At 37.0% G+C, this 22,975-nt stretch overlaps 1 protein-coding gene across 2 annotated transcripts in view; it reads left to right on the plus strand.

Annotated features, from left to right (window-relative positions):
* The window catches only part of LOC150088224 (CTP synthase 1-like), a 292,973-nt gene that overhangs the window by 112,597 nt on the left and 157,401 nt on the right, over nt 1-22,975 (plus strand). For both annotated transcript variants that reach the window (XM_090369393.1, XM_090369394.1), the window contains exon 6: nt 12,305-12,385. In XM_090369393.1, coding sequence (XP_090225519.1) covers nt 12,305-12,385 — 81 coding nt within the window. The remainder of the gene's footprint in view (nt 1-12,304; nt 12,386-22,975) is intronic.

Raw genomic sequence — 22,975 nt, forward strand, 5'->3', positions numbered from 1 at the left:
CGATTGTGCTTGTTGAAGTGCAAAAGAACTGTTATATCTGCATAGCTCCAGTTTTGCACTAGCAGTAGGCTGAGTGACTATGAAATCTTCCATTGTCCTCTGTCTATTGCATTATCTTCCTTCATGACATTACAGCAGTGTTGTCAGTTATTTGGACAGATCTGGGTTCAAGTTCCATCTGAGACGAAGAATTTCTAAAAGCCTCCAGGGTCAAAGCTGTAGTTAACTGATCCCAGGCAGAAGTAGTAGGATTTTTTCCCATGAGCTATATCAGGTTTCTTAGCCTGTAGAAAATGCGAATCATCCCATGAACACACGCAGACATAATACAAAACAGTGCAATATGGTCTGGGCTGCTGATGAGCCTTAAAAAAAAAAATGAGGATCTTTGTGTGATGGCAGATGGAATTGGAGAATAGTCCAAGAATGTGGAGGAGCTAACAGTAGCTTACCTCGATTTCTATTGCTTTCCTACTTGTGAATAGAATATATAATCAAATCTAGGAAACTCAACCAAAACCCACATTTTTTTAAGTTGGTTGTGTAAAAAAAAAAATGAGGATCTTTGTGTGATGGCAGATGGATGTGTTCCATTTCTCATAAGCTAAGTTCCAAATAGCTTTCACTGGTACTATGAAAGGTAATATTTCTCCCCACTCATATTACCCAGCCTGGGGCATGTTTCTTCATTCTTAAATATTCAAACGCTACTTGTGTGATTAGACATGGTAACTTTTACCATATTGTAGTCACCTTGCTACACTATATATCACCGACCGGGCTAGCCAGGTGGGTAAAGTGCCTGCCTGGCAACCCAAAGGTCGCGGGTTCGAATTCCGCCTCGGGCTTGGATCAAAGTACTGCAAAAACCTTGGGAGGTGCACTATGGCCACAGAAGCCGATGCGCCAACAACTACCAAAAAAAAAAAAAAAAAACTATATATCTGTTACCAAGTCTGGTGGGGGGGGGGATTTCTGAGAATTTTTTGTTAAAAAAAAAAAACTATAATTTGGTTTCTGGTAAGTCTGTTTTGGGGAAGGTTTAAATATATATATATTATTATTTTTTTTTATTATTATTATTATTAAATGTCAAACAGAAAAGGTATTAGAGCCTATAGTACTTATTACCATTTATGTGTTTTACATCAAGAAGACAGAAATACTTGTTGACATTAGACTTAAATTTCTGTAGATTGTAATTTTTGGGAAATACATGTGAAGGAAGGTCTGCAATTCTGCCCAGACACGATAGGAGGGAGTATATGATGACAGCTTTGTCGATCAGTTCGGCCCTGGAAAGATTGTACAAGGCTCAAGGGAATAGAATTTTTTTCAGCCTGGTCTGTACTTGTTAACAGGAGAGACTGCTTCTACAGTGATGGGATAAATAGAAAGTGTGCAAGAATATTTGCTGATGCTGTTGAGGCAGCGTTAGGTGGGTCGGAAAACCGCTAGCTTGAGGGGGGATACAAGGACTAATAGATTAACAGTAGCCACTGGCAGAGGTGGAAGTTATTCTTACACTGCTTCTATTGGAATGAGCAGCAGCCTGGAAAACAAGATGCAGGATATTTCAGAGACTGCTGGGAGTCATTGCGGTACAAGTAAACACATGGGTTGTGTTAGGGTAGCTAAGAATAGCAACAGGTGCATGTGTACTTGCGTGTACACCAATGCTAGGAGATTGGTAAATAAATTTGATGAATTTGAGGTATTGCTCAAAACATCAAAGACAAATATTGTTGGGATATCAGAGACATGGTGTCACACAGATATAAGGAATGCAGAACTGGAATTTGGGAAACAGAAAGGATAGACTGGATAGGAAGGGAGGGGAGGGATTATGCTATTAGTTAAGAAACACATAAAATCCAAGGAAGTGAAGCCAGTCAACATCGCTGGACAGTTCAGTGTCGAGTCAGTTTGGTGTGATATAAGCATTGGAAGATCAAAATTGAGAGTAGGAGTGGGCTATAAGCCTAATGACTCTGATGAGTATAATAAGAAACTGTACAGGGAAATAGTGGGCCGGTAAATCAGAGTGTCTTATAATGGGGGATTTTAATTTCCCAGATATTGACTGGAATTTGTGGGTTGGTCACTCACACACTAGCAAGGCTTTCGTGGATTTATTGGATGATTGTTTTCTACATCAGCATGTTTGGGAGGCAACTAGAGGGAGTAATACTCTTGATCTGATTATCAGTACAGTAGTGATTCTTCATGCATTAAGAATCTGCAGATAAAGGAACCACTAGGTGGCAGTGATCACAATGTGCTGAAGTGGGATTTACTCAAAGAGGTAACTACCATCAGGGGTAAAGGGAAGGGTTTTTGCTTTCTTAAAGGCGACTAGGCTGGTCTGAGACAGTATTCAAAATGGGAAGCATTCAAAAGAACTTATCTTGGAAGCTACTAGGCTTTACATACCAACTAAGAAATATTGTTCAAGGTTTAGGCCTAAATGGATGTCAGATGAACTAATGAGACATATGGCAGAGAAGAAAAATGCATGGAATACATATAAATTAATGGGTGACATGGAAGCTTATGATATTATTATTATTATTATTAATATCCATATGATGCAAGGAAGCCTGAGGCTTATGCTGCACCAGGAAAAAAAAAAAAAAAGTTCCCGAGTAACCCTGAGAGAGAGAGAGAGAGAGAGAGAGAGAGAGAGTCAAAAGTAGAAGGGAATCACCAAGAAAGAGAAGAATGATGATATCCAGCTCAGGACCCTGGGTGTGCCAGGCCCATACTCACCAGATGTGAGCCCCCGGGGTTATAGATATAAGCTGGTCTGTAACCAAGTCACAAAGGAGATTAGGTAGGCAAAGGCAGATTATGAGAAATCCTTGGCAAAGGATGCAAAGAAAAACAGAAAATAGTTCTTTACCTGTGTAAACTCTAGAAGGAAAGGGATGAATCAGATTGGTCCACTGGGTATTGATGGTTCAACAGTTGAGGATCCTGCTCAGGTGGCTAACAAACTAAACAAGTATTTTGCATCTACATTCACACATGAGGAGTTATTCAGGAAGGGGAATGCCAGAGGTGAAGTAAACTCTGGCAGTGAGCTAGATGATTCTGTAATAACTGAGAGGAAAGTGGAGGAGAAATTGTTGAGGATAAACATAAAAAAGGCAGCTGGGATGGATGGGATCTATCCAGTTATATTAAAGGAGGCAGCAAAGGAAGTAAGGAAACCCTTAGCCATAATTATGAGAGCTTCTTTGGACTCAGGGGAGGTACCCATAAACTGGGGATGTGCAAATGTGACCCCAATTCACAAAGGAGGATCAAAGGCTGACACAAATTATTATAGACCTGTGAGTTTAACTTCTGTTCCAAGAAAATTAATGGAGGCACTGGTGGTTAAAGAAACACTGCAGGATAATCTAGACAAGACTTCTAGCTTGGATACAGCATGGTTTTGTTAAGGGAAAGTCTTGCCTGACCAATTTGATTGGATACTATGATGCAATCACAAAAGAACTGGATTCAGGGAATAACTTTGATATTATATACTTGGAACATAGAAAGGCTTTTGATACTGTTGCACATAGAAGACTGCTGCTCAAATTGGAGCAGTGTGGCATTGGAGGAAAATTACTGCTATGGATAAAGGGATGGTTGAGGGGGAGAAGACAGAGAGTGGTAATCAATGGACACTGCTCATCGTGGACTAATGTTATTAGTGGAGTTCCTCAGGGTTCAGTGTTGGGTCGATTGTTGTTTTCTGTATTTATAAATGATATTTATGATGGTATATCAAGCTTAATGTCCAAGTTTGCAGATGATACAGAGGTTGGCAGGGTTGTTAAGGACACTACTGACGCTATGCTGCTGCAACAGGATCTGGAAAGGTTGAGCAGATGGGCTGAGAGATGACAAATGAAGTTTAACATTGGCAAATGTAAAGTACTACATATGGGAAACAGTAACCCCAGAGCAACATATCAACTCTGTGGTACTACACTGACAGTGGTAGAGACTGAAAAGGGCCTGGGGGAATTGTGCAGCAGATATGAAGTTCTCTGAGCAGTGCAGACGGGCTGAAAGAGTAGCTCGTCGTGTCTTGTCAATGCTATACAGGAATTTTTTTAGCAGGGATAAGGAGGTGATTATTCCCTTGTATAAGGCAATGGTCAGGCCACACCTTGAGTACTGTACACAGGTCTGGAGGCCTCATTTCAAGAAGGATGTAGAGCTGCTGAACGAGTACAAAGAAGGGCAACAAGATTAGTGAATGGAACAAAGGATTGCTCTTACAAAGAGAGGCTTAAGTTTTGCAAATTACAGTGTCTAGAGACTAGGCACCAGCGAGGTGATCTGATAGAGGTGTATAAAGCCTTGAATGGTTTGAGCATGGTCAATGCCGATGGGATTCTTCCTCTTGCTCAGAATAATCACCTGAGAGGGCATAAATTGAAATTGAGGAAAGACAGATGTAGGATAGATGTGCGGAAATTGGCCTTTAGCCAGTGGGTGGTTGATTGCTGCAACAAACTTCCATCTGTCGTTGTAGAAGTTGATAGCTTAAATAGATGATTCAAGGCAGAATTTGGCAAATATTTGGAGCAAGTGGATGGGTGAAATGGGGTGGGTTTTTTTTTTTTTTTTTGCTGATGCTGCATAAGCTTGCTTTCTTGCATCATATGCCTCTACTAATGCTAATGCTAAAGGTTCTTCCACAAAAAACAGAAGTATAAGGGATAAACAAGGAACAGGAAAAGTTGGTTCTGTGAATTGCACAGCGAATAAATGTTGACTGGTTTTGGTACGTGCTCAGACTAGTTAGGAAGAGAGCAGCAGAGGTTTATTGATGCCAATTTGGAAAACAAGTGCCCATTGAAGCATCTAAAAAAAGGCATTCAACAGAAACTGAACATCTGTGAGAGAGAGAGAGAGAGAGAGAGAGAGAGAGAGAGAGAGAGAGAGAGAGAGAGAGAGAGAAAGAAAGAAAGAAAGAAGAGACTGTAACTGATCAGTCATTAATTAACCTGATTGATCTCTTTTGAATGGCGTCCAGAAGTTGGAGAGAGGTTTCAGAGTCACCACCCAAAAACTTTCTTTTCTCTCTCTCTCTCTCTCTCTCTCTCTCTCTCTGTTCTAGAAATCACCCTGACATGAGAATAATATTCCATGGTAGAATAAATTTAAGATTTGTACAGAGTGGTTGTTTAGAAAAAAAGTAATGCTGAGAGAAAAAGAGAAATCCCAGTATTTTGGATGCAGAGGAAGCAATATTTGTGATGTGCTTATGCCAAAAGATATTAGAAATTAAGGAGATGCATTCTTATAAAGAAATCAAGGTGTCATAAAAGATCAGTATAGGAGTAGTAGACTCTATTTTGTGAGAAATACAACAGGATTGAGCTCTAGAAGAATTAAAGTTAAATAAGTTTTCTTTGCACTGTTGAGGAATTACCTTCCAATCAGCATTTAAGGAATGGTGGAGAGTATTTGAGAAGTTATAGCAGGACAAGGTTCCCCAAATGGAATGGGGGAATATAGTATGCAGTCATCGACAAAACTATGGATAGGATTTCCAGTCAGCAGGAGAAAGCAAGCTTATACAGCATCAGCCCTCTCCATTCCTTGTGGACCTTCCCAAAATCCAAGGATGCTGTCATAATTAAAGCTAAGGGTTTGTTTCCTTTTCTGCCTCCTTTAATATAAATGGATAGATCCCATCCACCCTATGTGCCTTTCTTATGTTTAATTTGAACAGTTTCTCTTTCTGCTTTCCTCCTGTGCTTCCCTCAATAAACAGTTATTACAAAATCATTTAGCTACCTGTTAGAGTTTGATAAACTTGTGGCCTTCACTTCTGTGAAGAATTCCTTATGTGTGAATGTTGATGGATGGAAAATACTCATTCTGTTTTTCAGCAACCTGAGCAGGATTATCAACAGTCAAACCATCAATCAGGTGGACCAATTTGATTCATTCCCTTTCTTCTAGTGTTTATATAAGTAAAGAATTCTTGACTGTTTTTCTTTGCATCCTTTCACAAAGATTTCTCATAATGTGCCTTTGCTTGTGTAACTTCCTTTGTGACTTGATTACAGACTAGTTTATATTTTCTATTTGCTTCTGTCTCACCTGATTATTTATATAAATTTTTCTTGTGTCACTAGTCTCGTTAGTTCATCTGACATCCATTTAGGCCTAAACCTTGAACAGTATGAAAAGCCTAGTAGCATATACGATTAATTCCTTGAGTGCTTCCCATTTAGAATTTTCTGATGGTAATATCATCCGTAGGTCAACTGTATAGAATTTAAAAACTGTCAGAGACCACTATAGGCACCTTTACTAAAGCAAAAAGCCTTTACTTGATGGTAGTTATATCTTTAAGTAAATCCTACATTAGTAGGCCTCAAATGCCAAGCAATAGGGACAAGTGATTTTCTCCCTGCGAATATAGAATGCTCTCCCAAAGTGATATAGGTTTACTGTATTTCTTTTCTAGCATGAACTTTTCTTCTGTTTACCTCAAGTCTTCCCTTTGTTTCTTTCTGAGTGTGATTAGTTTCCTTGGTTTCTGACAGTGTGGCCTAGATGACACTAGATGCTATGCCTTTCTGAATATCCCATATATAAATGAATGTCATTCAGCAATATTAGAGGTGGTTTTAGATTGTGCTTGTTGAAGTGCAAAAGAAATGTTATATCAAGTGGTTCTGTGCTTAAAGGTTTAAAGTAAAAACCCAAAAAGGAAATCCACCTTTCTTTTCTTAGTCTGTATATTTATTACTAACCAACTCTACTAACTTCAACAACTGCTTGGTCCCTGGTGCACCACTCTTACCTCGGCATGGTACGGTTTGGTAACCTGGGAGAAAAAGCAACCCTTAGAACTAAAAGGAGCTCACTTGGACAACGATGAATTCCCATGAATAGAGCCCAAGAGCTCTCAGTAAAGTGACAATCGTGAAACTCTCTATGACTCCCCTCTCTCTCTCACTCAAAGAGAATAAAAAAGGACACTGGCAGATGGGAATCATCAGCATTCCTAATAATGCATTCTCTGTCAGCACAACCTGTGGGCAAACTCTTCTCCATCATCATCATTCTGAGATGCCGTGAAAATGCCACATAATCACTGAAAATGTTGAAACGTCTCCAATCAGGAAATTTAGTAATAGAGACAATTCATTCATGACACTCTGAACTATTGTTATGGCTCACAACTTTGAGTGGAATCCCAATTCAAGTAGCCTCATATACCCCACTAAATTCTTCCAAGAGAGTGATCACTGAATGGGATTTATTAAACATTTTTAAAGATGAAATAGGTCAGGAACTTAAAGATGGAAAAGCACTCAAGCAAAAAGAATCATGATCTGAAAAGACAGGAGTTTAGTCCTTGCCAAGACTGTAATCTTAACTTTCAGTTCACAAAAACTACCAGTAGACCATCTTCAGTCTAAGCAGGTTACTTAAATTGCTGCATTCGGCTTTTTTTTTTTCTTTTTCTTTTTTTTTTTTCAAATAGCCTCTGGGGTTGGGAATATTCATAATAACTGCACAAACCTACACCAACCGTAGTTAAAAATAAATAAATAGTGTTGTGTTATATTAAAATAATAATAATGGAAATAAATGAAATAAATAGAATGATATAATTCCACCAGATAAAATTGATAAAAAGGTAACTAACTGTGCAATAAATTATGAAATTTTAAACTGCAATGAATAAATTACAATAAAACAATGTAGATAAAACATAATAAAAGCACTAAAACTCTGTAGCTTTCAGAGGCATCCGCCTCCTTTTTCAACAGTGAGGTTTATCGTACAGCACAACCTTAAATATCAGCAGGCTCACAGTTCTCAGCACATGTTTCTACAGGAGCATGGGTAGAATTCTCCCATGTGCACTGGAACCGGAAATGGCTTGGGAGCATGCCAGGCAGAACTGCTCATCCCATCAAGAACCGCCACCTCGAAGAGGGGATGAATATGGATTCCCCTGTCCATTAATGGTATTGTTCTCAGAGGAGCAAATCTGCAAGCTCTCAAGCCATTTGCAGCCCCAAAATCTATGTGCCCAGTTGAGGATAACAGCTTCGTCCGAGGAGATTCGATGGTGCTCCTCCCAAAAATGTTCTGCCACAGCAGACTTCACATAATCCGTGGTCTTTATCGCATTCATATGCTCCCCCAGACAATCTTTAAACCGTTTTGTTTCACCAACATAACATTTCCCACAATCTGGGCACCTGATCTCATACATGACCCCACTTGTACATTCCCTTGATATGGGGTCCTTGACCTGTGACACAACTGTGTGCAACTCTGCCCTGGCGGCTGCACACAGTGTGTCTGGCAATCGCATAATACCCGAACTATACGCTCATTTCAGCCCAGATAGTAGGGAATGTATGCAGTTGCAACTGGTGTAAATGGTTCTCTTCGTCCTTGCTCCGTTTCTCGGATGTATTTATCTATGATCCTCTGGGGATAACCAAATTTTTTGAGATCTGCTGTGACACGTTTAATTTCTTCTTTTCTATCCTCAGAGGTGCTGCAATGGGACCCAGCCCATTGCAGTTGGATAAGGAAAAAGCAGATTCAATGATATAAAGGAGAACATTCTGTCACATACCAAGAAGCTAAGAAACTATTGCGGACTATCTTATGCAGACCTTCCTATGCACAGGTCATAAGGAATTGGCATACAATAGAGACCCAAACAGATTTCACAATTCCTCCAAAGAAGTCCATTTCAGACTGGGCACGAGCACTACTTATAACATCCCAGCCAAAACAAAAAGAGAAACTCACGAACACGCCACTATCCGTACCTGCCAATGCAAAACACTCAGAAACGAAAGCTGCTAAAGGAAAACTTAATGTCATAAGCCAGAAGGCAACTGAACAAATGGAGACAGAAGTGACCAACCAAGCAAATGAATCAGTACTAGAGATTTTTGTTGAAGAAGGTATGGACACCAGTAAACCATATTTTCCAAAGTAAAAACCTAAATTTGAAAGATTTAAAACAGCATCTAGGAAACAGTCTGAAAACCTTTCCAAAACCAAATAAGGAAAACCATAATCCAGTGGAACTGCAGAGGATTCCCCACTAACATAGATGACATGTTCAAGAGACAACCAGAGAGGGTAATACTCTTGATCTGGTTATCAGCAGTGATCATTCGTGTATTAAGAATTTGCAGATAAAGGAACCACTAGGTGGCAGTGATCACAGTGTACCGATGTGGGATTTACTTAAAAGATATAATTAGCATCAGGGGTAAAGGAAAAGGTTTTTGCTTCCGTAAAGGTGAGTGCAGTGGTCTCAGACAGTTTTTAAATTCTGTACAGTGGGATCAACTGACGATATTACCAACAGTAAATTCTGAGTGGGAAGCATTCAAGGAATTAATCGTGGAAGCTACTAAAAGTTTTCATACCTATTAAGAAATATTGTTCAAAGTTTAGGCCTAAATGGTTATCAAATGAACTAATGAGACTCGTGAAAGAGAAGAAAAATGCATGGGATGCATATAAATTATCAAGCGACTCAGAAGCCTATGGCAGATATAAGCTAGTCTGTAATCAGGTCACAAAGGAGATTAGGCAGGTGAAGGCAGATTATGAGAAATCTTTGGCAAAAGATGCTAAGAAAAAGAGCAAGGATTTCTTTACTTATGTAAACTCTAAAAGGAAGGGGACGAATCTCATTGGTCCACTTGATATCGATGGTTCGACTGTTGATGATCCTGCTCAGATAGCAAACAAACTGAATGAGTATTTTGCATCTACATTCACACATGAGGAGTTATTAAGGTTTGAAAATGGCAGAAGGTTATCAAATTGTAGCAGGGTGCTTAATGATTTTGTAATAACCGAGAGCAAAGTGGAGGGAAAATTGTTGAAGTTAAACATAAGAAAGGCACCTGGGGTGGATGGGATCTATCCAGTTATATTAAAGGAGGCGGCAAAGCAACTAAGCAAACCCTTAGCCATAATTATGAGAGCATCCTTGGACTCAGGGGAGGTCCCCACGGACTGGAGATGTGCAAATGTATCCCCAATTCACAAAGGGGGATTGAAGGGTGACACGAGTAATTACAGACCAGTTAGTTTAACCTCTGTTCCAGGTAAAATAATGGAGTCACTGGTTAAAGATCCATTGCTGGATCGTCTAAACAAGACTGCAGCAATAATTCAGACACAGCATGGGTTTGTTAAGGGAAAGTCTTGTCCGACAAACTTGATAGGATATTATGATGTGGTTACAAAGGATGCAAAAAAATAATTTTGATATCATATATTTGGATTTCAGGAAAGCTTTCGACACTGTTGCGCATGGAAGACTATTGTACAAATTGGAGCAGAATGGTATTAAGGGTAAGTTGCTACAATGGATAAAAGGATGGTTGAGTGGGAGAAGACAGAGGGAGTAATCAATGGGTGCTGCTTTTCTTTGACTAATGTTATTAGTGGAGTCCCACAGGGTTCAGTGTTGGGTCCTCTGTTGTTTTGTATATTTATCAATGATATTGACGAAGGTATATCAGGCTTAGGGTCAAAGTTTGCAGATGATACAAAGGTTGGCAGGGTTGTTAATGACAGTAATGGCAGTGTGCTACTGCAACAGGATCTAGATAATTTGGGCAGATGAAGTTTAACCTTGACAAATGCAAAGTACTGCATATGGATAGAAGTAACCCCAGAGAAACGTACCAACTGTGTGGTACTACACTTAAGGTGGTAGAAAATGAAAAAGACTGGTAGTAATTGTGCAGTCAGATATGAAGTTTTCTGAGCAGTGCAGACAGGCTGCTAGGGCAGGTCATGGGGTTTTGTAAATGTTGTATAGGAATTTTGCTAGCAGGGAAAAGGAGGTGATTGTCCCTCTGTATAAGGCATTGGTCAGGCCTTGCCTTGAGTACTGCGTACAGGTCTGGAGGTCTCATTTTAGGAAGGATGTAGATTTGCTTGAGCGTGTACAGAGAAGGGCAACAAGATTGGTGAGGGGAATGACAGGATCCTCTTACCAAGAGAGGCTTGAGTTCTGCAAATTGCAGCGGCTGGAGACTAGGTGCCTGCGCAGTGATCTGATTGAGGTGTATAAGGCCTTGAATGGATTGAGCACGCTGAATTCTGATGGGATCCTTCCACTTGTTCAGATTACGAACCTAAGGGAGCATAAATTCAAATTAAGAAAAGACAGATCTAGAATAGATGTGCGGAAATTTGCCTTTAGCCAGCGGGTGGTTAATTGCTGGAACAAACTTCCATCTGTAGTTGTGGAAGTTGATAGGTTAAATAAATTTAAGGAGGAACCGGACAGGCATTTGGAGGGAATGGTGTAAATTTTTTTTTTTTTTTTTTGGCTGATGCAACATAAGCTCATACACTTGCTTTCTTGCATCACATGCCACTACTACTACTACTACATATATGATCTGATTGCACATTATGCTCTGCTATGTCTTTGATTTCAAGAAACCTACCTCAGACCTCAAGACTCTACCTCAATAAAGAACCATACAGCATATTGAAATGACAGAGTAACAGGTGGCACAACCCATGGTGGTGTGGCAATACTAGTAAATTCTTGCATTCTTTCCCAGATTATCCTGCTAAACATGACCCTTGAAGCAGCCCAGTACACATAGTCACTAGATCCTTCATAACAGTAACAACAATTTATTTCCACCAAACCAAGATTTACTACAACAGTATTTAGAAGACATAATAATGCAGTTACCCACCTCCTTCTGTTTATTTCGTGACCTCAACGGACAGCCCTGTGTGGGGTAACACAACCACAGATCGGAGAGGAAAACAAATTGAAAAATGGATAGACAAGAATGATTTAACTTTATTGAATGACTGCACATATACATTTACACATCTTCCATCAGAAAATAGCACAGCCATGAACCTGTCTGTATGGTCTCCATTATTATTTCCGATACTTGATTGATCAGTACACAGTGATCCTCTCAGTAGCGATCACTATTCAATAATCATCACCATGGCATTAGGAATCATATGTGAGTCGCATAGAAAATAAATGGGAGATGGAAAATCAATCAAGCAAACTGGGAAACGTATAAATCTTTTGTAAAATTAAAGTAATTAAAAATATATAGTAGTTATAATTAAAGTAATTAAAATATATTGGACCATGAAAAATACATTGTAAGGTGATTTAATTCTGTTATAATATATGGAAGATAATTCATTTGCAGTGGGCATGATTTTTAATTCATTAGACATATAAAATATTAATAAGTGAATAATATTAAGAACTGTTGCATTCTAACAGATTGTTTGTCGGAGTGAGCAGCGCATTACAGAGAGTGTTAAAGAAAAAATATCAAATTTTTGCCATGTATCACCTGAACAGGTAAGATTTTATATAATGAACATTTCATAAAAATATTTCTATTTTTTTATTTTATTTTATTTTTTCCACACAAGAAAATTCTTCTGAATTTAATTTGGGGAGTCATCCCCGGTCTCATGGCACCTCCGTAGCCGGGTGGGCAGGAGCAGCAGTGTGTAGCACATGCTTCTTGATTAGACTGGGGTTTGAGCCTGTGACCACCAAATGCGGAGGATGCAGAAAGGTCAGGGAATGACCACCGCATATCCCCGGAGCAATATGGCCCTAGTTGCTAATGCTCCTAAAAACCAAATAACAAACAAAGCCCGGTCTCATATATCAAAGGCTGTTGAAGATGTCCCATAACAAATAAACAAGTTTTAGATGTATTAACTTTATAAATGTGTTTTTAGGATACACATTATTAATCCAGATCAGATTGATGTATAGTATAATATGGTATACAGTGTAAGGTATATAAAGGATGTTTCATAATATGTGGACCATACTTTCAGGATCAATTCAGGTCTGAAAACAGTGAAACAAGTTCTTATAAACATGTCTGATCGTGAATGGTTATGGAACTGTTTGTCAGAATTTAAAAAAAATGGCTATGGATTTTCAATGGTTAAAAATAAAAAAAATAAATAATAAACAAAATAAATATTAATAAGAATAAGCAAATCTGCCCTAGTATGGATAAATATGCATTCCATCATATGTCTGCACAGTCGCGGGCCTAGGCTTAGACCCGACCTGGTCCTTGGGCCGGATAATATGAATGATGCTTGGGCTGGGTATAAATAATCGTAATTAATTGTTATTTCAAACATTTCGGGCTGTTTCTTATATATATCTAAAAATATTTTTTTTTGTATTTAAATTCTTAAAGCTTTATTCGAAAAAATGTGTATTATTCATCTGTTGACACTTTTAATTTACCGATTAAAAAGCACTTCTCCAATGTCTCTCTAAATTCACCGAAATTTGGACACTTTCATGGAAATGACCCATCAGTAATGACCCATGCAAACTCCAAAAGCAATTTTAGTGCAGCCCAATTAGCAGTGCAAAACCATTGAACCAATTTAAGTACGACAGTGTCGACTATTTTATTTCTGGACAACAATTTGCAGTAAAAGGCATGTAAAGAAAAGGTGGCTGTTATAATTGGATATTGATATTCGTTTTAGAATTATATTAAATATGGTAAATTGAACTTTATTACATTCTTTTTTTATAATTAATATTGATAATTATTATTGTTATATAATTATTAATACTGAATTTTGAATCTGAAAGATTTGTTTATTATTATGAAACTTCAAAGTAATGCTAGAGATTTTATTTATATAAAAGTTTCAGTTGGGGTGGGATAAAAATTGATTGGGGGTGGACATGAATTTGAAAAACAAATTTCGGGTCGGGTTGGGCTGTCTAGACTTCGGGCCTCCCGGGTAAAAATAAAAAATGTAAGCCCATTTACCAAGAAGTACTCTTCATAACCATTCAGAATTTTATGCATGCTTATATAAACTTTTTTTGTTGTTTTCAGGTCCCGAATTGATCCTGGAAGTTCAGCACACTCATTATTAAACATCTTGTATAATATATGTGTATATATACTGGTCACTGAGACTTGTAATGGTCAGTCTTCCAGGTATCACAGGTTGGGCTTGCTAGCTGGGAGTCTAACACTGATGGAACTGATATTGGGGGCCCATTTGGGTCAGTTGGACTGAATTTTGATGAATACTAGTCATTCTCTGACAACCAGATCCTCTATTTTCATGATGACTGCTTGCAACTTGGTATATCTCCCCCCCCCCCCCCGTGCAAAGCCAAAACCTTGCACCTCATATATTAAAGGTGACCGCCCAGTGTGAGCCAACATAACAGGGGTGAGGGGTAGCATCCATATCACACAGAGGAATGCCTCCCCCTTTGTGTCACCAGCCAATACTTGGTGGTCGATGAATCATCATCCAGTGCAGTAGCACCACTTTGCTTATTGGAGGCTTGAAGTGGTAAAACCTGTGTTTAGTCTCTGGAGCAAAGCAACCCCATCTTTTACATCATAAAGTATGAGTATTATCTTTTTAATTTATAATGAGCATCGTGGCAAGATCCAGTATTCCATACATTTCAAAAATACGCCTCTAAAACAGTTTTTTTTCCAGGCTTGCTGCTACATAGACTACCAGAATGAACTTATTGGTAGCTCTTTAGGAGGAATTTAGATCAGCTGTGTAACCTTGCTGCCTCCACTCTGACTGAAAAGAGTGGAAGCAGCAAGTGGAGGACACACTACTTCATGTAGCGTGTGTGTGTGTGTGTGTGTGTGTGTGTGTTTTAGGGGGCATTGTCTAAGCCAGTGGTATCCAACCTTTTCCCGTATGGGAGCCATATTCAAAGTTAGATTTGTTTTGCGGGCCGCACAGAGAGATTCGAGAGAAAATTGTGTCACATTTTCTATATCTTGTTACTCGTAAAAGGAAGTTTCTATTTTCACGTTACCGTTTATTTTCTTTTAAAGCTATATATATAAAAAAATGCAAATTCCCAGCACTTTTATGTGCAACAAATCTGTCAGTGATTTATTTTTTTAGATTTTGTTAAAATTATAAAAATATGACTTACTTTTTTTTTTAAATACTTTACTTTTGTTTCTGTTTGAAATACTTCACTTTTGTTTAAAAACAATACCTTACTTTTGCTTTTAAATGCTCATTTTAGAAAATTTACAACTTGAAAAGGATCACTGCCTTTTAATATTAAGGTGAATAAATAAATATAATGATAAACCTAAAATTGAAATATTCGAAGATTTTATTAAGTAAAATACACAATAACATTTACTGGACAAAACTTAACATTTAATGTGATGATTAAGCCTGGATATTTTTAAATAATTGTTCAAAATTTAGTTGCAAATTTGTGACACCAATCTCAATACATAATGAAGAGTATGTCCCGATGGTATTTCTCAATGGAGCTCCAGGTCCTGGTGGTATTTCTCCACTTGTTCGCAAAACCTGCACTCCTGAACTTACTCCTGTTTTATGCCACCTTTATTCACTTTCTTATTCCAAAAGTGTTTTTCCATCTGCTTAGAAATTTGCTCATATCCAGCCAGTTCCTAAAAAGGGTGACAATCCCTCCAATTCAATTATTTCTACTCTTGCTAAAGTAATGGAGAAATCATTTAACTGTCAGCTTTTAAACTGTCTAGAAACCTTCCATCTGATCAACGATTGCCAGTATGCATTCCGTCAGTGTCAATCCACTGGTGATATTCTGGTCTATGTTACCAATTTGTGGACAAATTCAGTGGAAAAGTTTGATGAAACAAGCAGTTGCTCTTGACATCTCAAAGGCTTTCAATCGTGTTTGGCATAAAGATCTTCTAAACAAGCTTCCATCTTATGGTTTGCCAACTGTTTTTTGTAATTGGTTATCCAGTTTTTTTCCCTGACCACTCACTGGTAAATGGCTCTCTTGTCTTCTAACTTCACTGCTAATGCCGTGTCCCTCAAGTTTCAGTTCTTTCTCTCCATTCTTTTCCTCTTGTATATTAATCACCTTCTTTCATTGATCGGAAATCCTATCCATAGTTTTACTGATATAGCACATTGCATTCCACTTCCCATTTTGAGAATCCCTGCCCTGCTCAATCAGCTTCAACTTCTCGAATATCCGCAATCAATTCCTTAAATGTCGATCTCCGGATAATTCTCCATTGGTGCAAAGACAACTTAGTTGATTTCAATCCTTCTAAAACTCAGTCCTGTCTTATATCTTGCAAAAAGGATTCTTCTGATCCTATGCTTATCTTTGGTGACACTCCAATTTCTAGGCAAGATGATATATCTCTTTTGGGGATTACCCTGACTTCTAATCCCTCTTGGCACAAGCACATTACAAATATTGCTTCCTCTGCATCTAGAAAACTTGGTTTTCTCTTTCTCTCTTGGCATTACTTTTCTTTCAAACAGCTGTTAACTCTGTACAAATCGGAAATCCGCCCTACCATGGAATATTGTTCCCACATGTGGGGCAGTGCCCCCAAAACCTCTCTCAGGCTTCTAGATTCCATTCAGAAGAGGGCAGTTAGGTTAATTAATGACTCCTCTCTAACAGTGTCTCTTCACTCTCTGTCTCGTAGACGCACTGTTTCTGCTGCATGCATTTTCTACAGATACTTCCATTGGCACTGTTCTTCTGAATTGGCTTCTATAATTCCTGCTCTCTCTTTTAAAACAGTCCGAACACATGCTGCAACCAGCCAACATCCATTTACTGTCCAACTTCAAACTCACAGAACCAACTTTTCATCTTCCTCGTTTATTCATTCAACTGCCGTTTTCTGTAACAACCTTCCTTCATACGTATTTCCTGAAAATTACAGTTCAAAATTAGTGTACAGAAGTTCAAGTCTAATGTCAACAAATATCTTCTTTCATCTTCTCAACCTCCAACCCATGCACGGTACTATAGGTTCTAATACCTCTCGTATTTGGGGTTTTCATAAAAAAATGCACATCTGTTGTTCTGTTTCTTTTTAAATATTTATTTGATTTTACTAGTGAAAAAAATCTGCTTGCAAACATGGCATTTTCTTTTGTTTGCAGAAAATATTCAGATGGGAAAGTCTTGTAGAATTCAAATAGTTTATTTTTGAATCTACATACTTATTTTTGAATCATATTTTGGCTTGTATATCAATAATTTCAAGTTGCAATCTGGGATTGTACTTTTCAGCCATAGAAGTAAATGGGTTCTCAAACAAAAGCGTATGTTTTTTCACTGGATTTTATATCAGAAAATCGACTTTAAAACTTGTCAAAATGTAATTGTAATAATGAAAGGCAACGATTCTTTGGAAATGTGTTTCTCCCTTAGCTCAGTACAACATTCAAAATGAAATAAATTGTCTTGTTCAACTGGGATTTATATAATAACAACTTATTCTGATATGATTTGATGTCACCAAACAAATCAGACCAATTTTCCTTTCACTTGTAGTTTTAAATTAAGTGCATTTAAATGATTAGAAATGTATGTATGAATTGCAAGATCAAACAGCCACTCCATGTTTGATAGTTGTTTTATTGTTTTCCCTTTTTCTGTGTTGAAACATTCGTTGATGTTTCAACAGCAACATTAAGGCCTTTTGATCTTGTAAAATTTACAGTTGACATAACCACATTCATAACATGTTGGAGATCCAATACTTTCTCATAAAGAGCTTCTTGTGCACAATGCAGTGAATTCCAATTGGAGTTTCAGCTCTGATATCTATCATTTTCTTGATTATTCTGCCCGTAAGCCCAATGTTTTTACCAATCATATTTTTTGTACTGCCAGTTATGACTTCTACCAGGATTTTAATATTTAATCCTAACTTTTCGATAGGTTGGCAAAAATTTTCAAAAAGATTTTCACTTGTAGTTGTTCTCTGCATACTCTGTAGATCAGCTAAATCTTCAACTGGTACAAAATTATCATTAATTCCACGTATGAAGATGAGGAGTTGGGCTGTGTCATCAGTGGTGGACTGAGAAAAAATCGGGCCCTAGGCAAGATTCTCATTTCAGGCCCCGCCTAGGGTTGCCACCTTTCAGAAATTGTAATGGAGGACACAGTTGAATGGGTTAAAAAAGGTATTCTATTACTAAATATAAAATTACAGTTCTTATATTATGTTGAAAGCTAAAAAGAGTACTTTGCCTATAAAAAATGTATAATAAAACCGTTTTATGGGTCCCAAAAAATTACGGGCCATAGGCAGTTACCTAGTCTACCTAGGCCAAAGTCCGCCCGTGTGTGTCATTTACATCAGCGTTGTCATCAGCATTGTCATCCAGTGCCACATGAAAATATTTCATTTGTTTTATGTTTTCCAAAAGTTATTTGAACAAATTCTTTCCAATATATTCTACTCTTCGCATGACTGTTTGTCGAGACAAACTAATGTCTTGTATCATTGTTCATTTTTCTGGATAAGTTCTTCCACAACTTTTAACAAACAACACTTAACAAATTCACCATCATTGACTGGTTTACTTTCAAAAGCAATCAAATGTGCAACTTGATAACTGGCACATACAGCAGATAAATTTCTTGACTGATATGTTTCAGTATGTTTTGTTGTTTTCTTAATTCGTTTTGTAACTTTGAACACTTTTCTTTTTGCAGCACTCCTTTATGTTGATCATAAGATTTATGATTGGCATCAGTGTTGTTTTAAATTATATTCTTTAAAAACTCAAACAGTCTCCTGACACACCAAACACACTGCTTTTTCATGGTAATCAATGAAGAAATAGTCTTCAGTCCACCTTGGTTAAAAAATATGACACTCCAAATTGATTTTCCCCTTTTGGAACATTTTTAAGAATGATTTTTTTTAAATTCAATACAAATTAATAATTAATTCAATGCAGTGAACAAACTATATCAAAATACATAACTATATTTAGCATACTGAACCACATGTACATGTTTGTTACAGTCGAGCTGGATGCTTGCATGCCTGTACACGCAGTGGCGATCTATGCTATTTTAGTTCACTTTCTGCACGGGCCTTATAAAAATTATTCACTTAGACTGGAGAAAGTTCAGTTTCCAAGAAAGGAAGTAAAATTTCTGAGTGATCAGTGGAACTGAGAGAATGATATGGGCAACAGATGTATCTGGCAGAATGGGGTAGAGAAATTTCAAGCCAGAGGTGATTCCAAATTAGAAAGTCTCTAACCAAGAATACTAGAGTAGACATATGCACAAGTACCACTGTAGAAGCAAAAGGGATCAGAGAGAAAATAATCAGGAAAACCGAGATGATAATTTGGATTCTGTTGGAGAAACTAATTGGGGCTTTTCAGATTTGGAAATGGACACTACTCAGAATGAGGCTATGTATATTTGTGAAATAAACAAGGAAGTTTTGTGAGGTTTAGATCTTTTCACAGATAAATTTGTTCTATTAGAATATACCCTTCTTCTTGAAATAACATGGCTTAGATCAGTGGTGTCCAACCTATGGCCCGTGCACCGTAGGTTGGACACCACTTCTATACTATATTCAAGAACTAAACAATTTCTGAGTATGCAAGAGAAGTTTAACTCCTGTGAGGTACCATACCTGACAACAAAATGCACTTGAAATGGGATCTTTAACAGTCAGTCAGGAGATAATTGGTTGTCACTACTCTCATTTTTTCTAAACATTCAAGGATTTGGCTTTATTGAGCTTGGAAGTGAATATGTGATGTGTCAACATTAAAGAAAAATTAAACTATATATAAAATACTATTATTCCACAGTTTTTGGATTAAATATACTATGGGGTAGCGACAATCCATTATAATGGCCACTTCTTTTTAGATGTCGAGAACAGCCCTTTTAGTCCTAAATTATGCTTTTAAACCCCTTTTAGTGTATTTTAACCCTCAATATTTTAATTATGGAAGCCAAAAGACCTGTTAAATCTACAGCTAGAGCAGTTATTTCTTTATGCAATTTATCCAGATGATTTGTTATGCTGAATACTCCTAGCAGAACTTCTCAAGTAACCTTCAATGGCTGGTTTATATTCCTTCAAAAATATATATAAATTGCTATTTACAAGTGTTTGTATATCTCTAACTTCCAGAATATTAACATTTTCATTTAAGATTGCTAATTTAAAGCTGCCAACTTGACAAGCAATGAGGGGTACTAATGTGGATGCCATCATCTGATTGGTCCAATTGATGGTGCTGGATACTTAAGAAAAAATATAAGTAAAAATATGAGTATAATTTTAAAATCTAAAAATCTTCTCTGAGATATGAATAAAAGTGAGTGGTAGGGAGACAGCTCTGTGTTTGTCCAGGGAATCTCCTAAGCATTTCCTTAAATTTACACTTTTGTTAACAAAAGTGTAAATCTATGCAGAACTCCATATCAGGTAATAAATGCAATAACACTTTTTTGGCACAGTTAACTTAAGAAGTATGCTATCAATAAAATACAGTACATACATATGTAGTTACTGAAATTTATGTGCTGGGTGTTGGCAACTATTTCAGTTTTTTTTTTTTTTTTTAAGATATAAAGTGACATTATAGTCTGATGGAATTCATTCATTATTTATTGATTATATGTTTCTATATTACCTCCACATTATGTTTGGCAACTCAGACTTGCCTGTGATTATAATTGCTGCAAACAGTAGTATGACATGTTGTGCTATGTTAATTTATTTCTCTATTTGTTTTTTTATTTTAATTTTATATTTAAAATTAATCAAATAAATAAAAAAATTAATTTATTGTCATTAATCACTATAATGTTTTTCCATTATAACTATAATATCAAGTAGTTTAGATCAGCTGTTCAACACTATTTGAACAGTTGGTCAACCATGGGATCCTCTTGAAATATAACTGAGTGCATATTTCAGCAGTCTGTTAATTCCTTGTTTGAGTGGAAGCTCTTTAAATTTAGAGACAACAATTTGGCATGTCTCAGTTTTTTTTTTTTTTTTTTTTCATTGTAAAGACTAGTAGTATTGTTCACTAACAACAGATTATTTCAGTTATCTTTCCATCTTCTGGTTAACAGATTTCATCTATTCTTCAAAATTAGCAAAAATCACCAATGTTTTCTTTCTTATTCTTGTTTTCTTTGCTGCATCTGATATGTATAAGCATCAAATGGTACTAAAAATATATTGCTGTGCCATAATGGCACACGAAACTAAACTGCTCTGTGTGCCAATGGAGCAGTTTCATGTGCAATCAGTGTGCCAAATTCTGTTGGCACACTGATTTCACATGAAACAGTTATACCATACTGTTTAGCTGGTCTAAACTACTTGATATTATAGTTATAATGGAAAAACAGTGAATAATAGTACAGTCAGTCCTCGTATAGCACGATAGTTGTGTTCCTAGAAATCCTCATGCAATGCAAAATCGTGCAGTATAAACAATAGCTCCTATGGGAAAAGTAGGGTTAGGTGCTGACCACCCAAGATTCAACACACATTTGTAACCAAAACATTACCAAACACAATAAATAATCGTAATAAAATACTTATGCATTTTATTATGACTATTACGTAATAAAATATTGCTAATGCTTTTGCTTCTATCGTAAGCAAACTTGTTTTTTGTTTGATTTTCTATCCAAACAGATGACAGCCGTTCCATCTCTTCCAATTCTTTGTGTCTTAATCTAATGGATTTTAATTACACTTTGAGTTGTTTTTATTTTCTCTATATTCTTTGTAATTCTCAGCGTTGCCTCATTTAGGTCTGTAGCACGTGCAGTATCACATGGTCTTTCATTTCGCTCAAAGCGTTTCCCAATTTCATATTTTTTCTCTATCGACAGAGGCGGACTGGCCATAATCCTTATGGGGAAACCCCGTGGGCTGGAGACCAGTGTGATTTTGGCCATAGACCATAGTATGAGGCCACTACAAATTTTCCCGGATAAGAATTTTTGATCCAGTCCGCCTCTGTTTATCGATATTGCTTTTCTTTTTCCCTCTGAATCTTCACCAGGACGCTTCCTTTTCACACCTTTTAAGTATTTTACTCATTTTTAGGGAATAAAGCACAATTACAAAACAAGGAGGCACACTTGATACACATAAACAAAGCTGCACACGTGTGTAGCAAATGAATAAAAACACGGTAAAGGCAGAGATACACTATTAACACCTCACATTTTACTAAAGCACATTTCTTGGGGTTACTACCATAAAACAATAAAAACAGTTTCCAGTTGCATTTCTGCTAGTGGAATCTGTTATAAACTGGTAGTAAACGCGATCTAATTGCATTTGCGATTATACCGATAGCTGGAATTGTGTTGGTTTTTACATTATTATGGTGAAATGTGTTTCCCCTTCACTGATATAAAACACATAAATACATTTTCAGAATCTTCTCTTCATTCCTATCGTGTTGCATTCAGTTGGGGTGATTCTGCGTTCGACTGCCATTTCTTGTAAACACAAAGGCGAATCGTGCATAAGCGAATTCGGTTCGTGTTATATAAGATATCGTTCCCCAATTTATAAATTGTGTATGATCGAATTTGTGTAGTGTAAACACGTGTTATATGAGCACTGACTATATATGAATTTGTGTTTTTGCTTGTGTTGAGGTTAGTTTATGTACATGGTATAAACTTTTGAAAATATTTTGAGTTTTGTTCTAATTTACAGTTCAGCCCAAAGGTAAGTGTTCAATTTTAGCACTGAATTCCAGATTGTTATTTTTCAACAATTATTTATGAATTTTCGGAATTTTGTTATTTCTCAACATTCCGAAAATTATTGTGCATTAAATGCACTCTCTCAAATATGGGTGGGAATATATTAAAACGTTGAGGTGACAGGAAGGAAATATACACTCGACTTCAGGACTGAAAATGTATAGTGCTTATTAGCTTTAGCATGTCCAACCATCTTATTTCAAGGTGGATAGACTTCTACTCCTAGTGAACAGATTTTAAGGAAATTTATATTTGTCTCTTTTAAGAAAGATTTTTCATGTCAGTCCAGGTTTTATTGAAAATAGGCAAATGGAAATGTGGTGAATGTGGAAATAATCA

This window comes from Mastigoproctus giganteus, chromosome 3, assembly GCF_048544385.1.
Source record: "Mastigoproctus giganteus isolate SK-2022 chromosome 3, ASM4854438v1, whole genome shotgun sequence".
In the NCBI taxonomy this organism is placed as follows: domain Eukaryota; kingdom Metazoa; phylum Arthropoda; class Arachnida; order Uropygi; family Thelyphonidae; genus Mastigoproctus; species Mastigoproctus giganteus.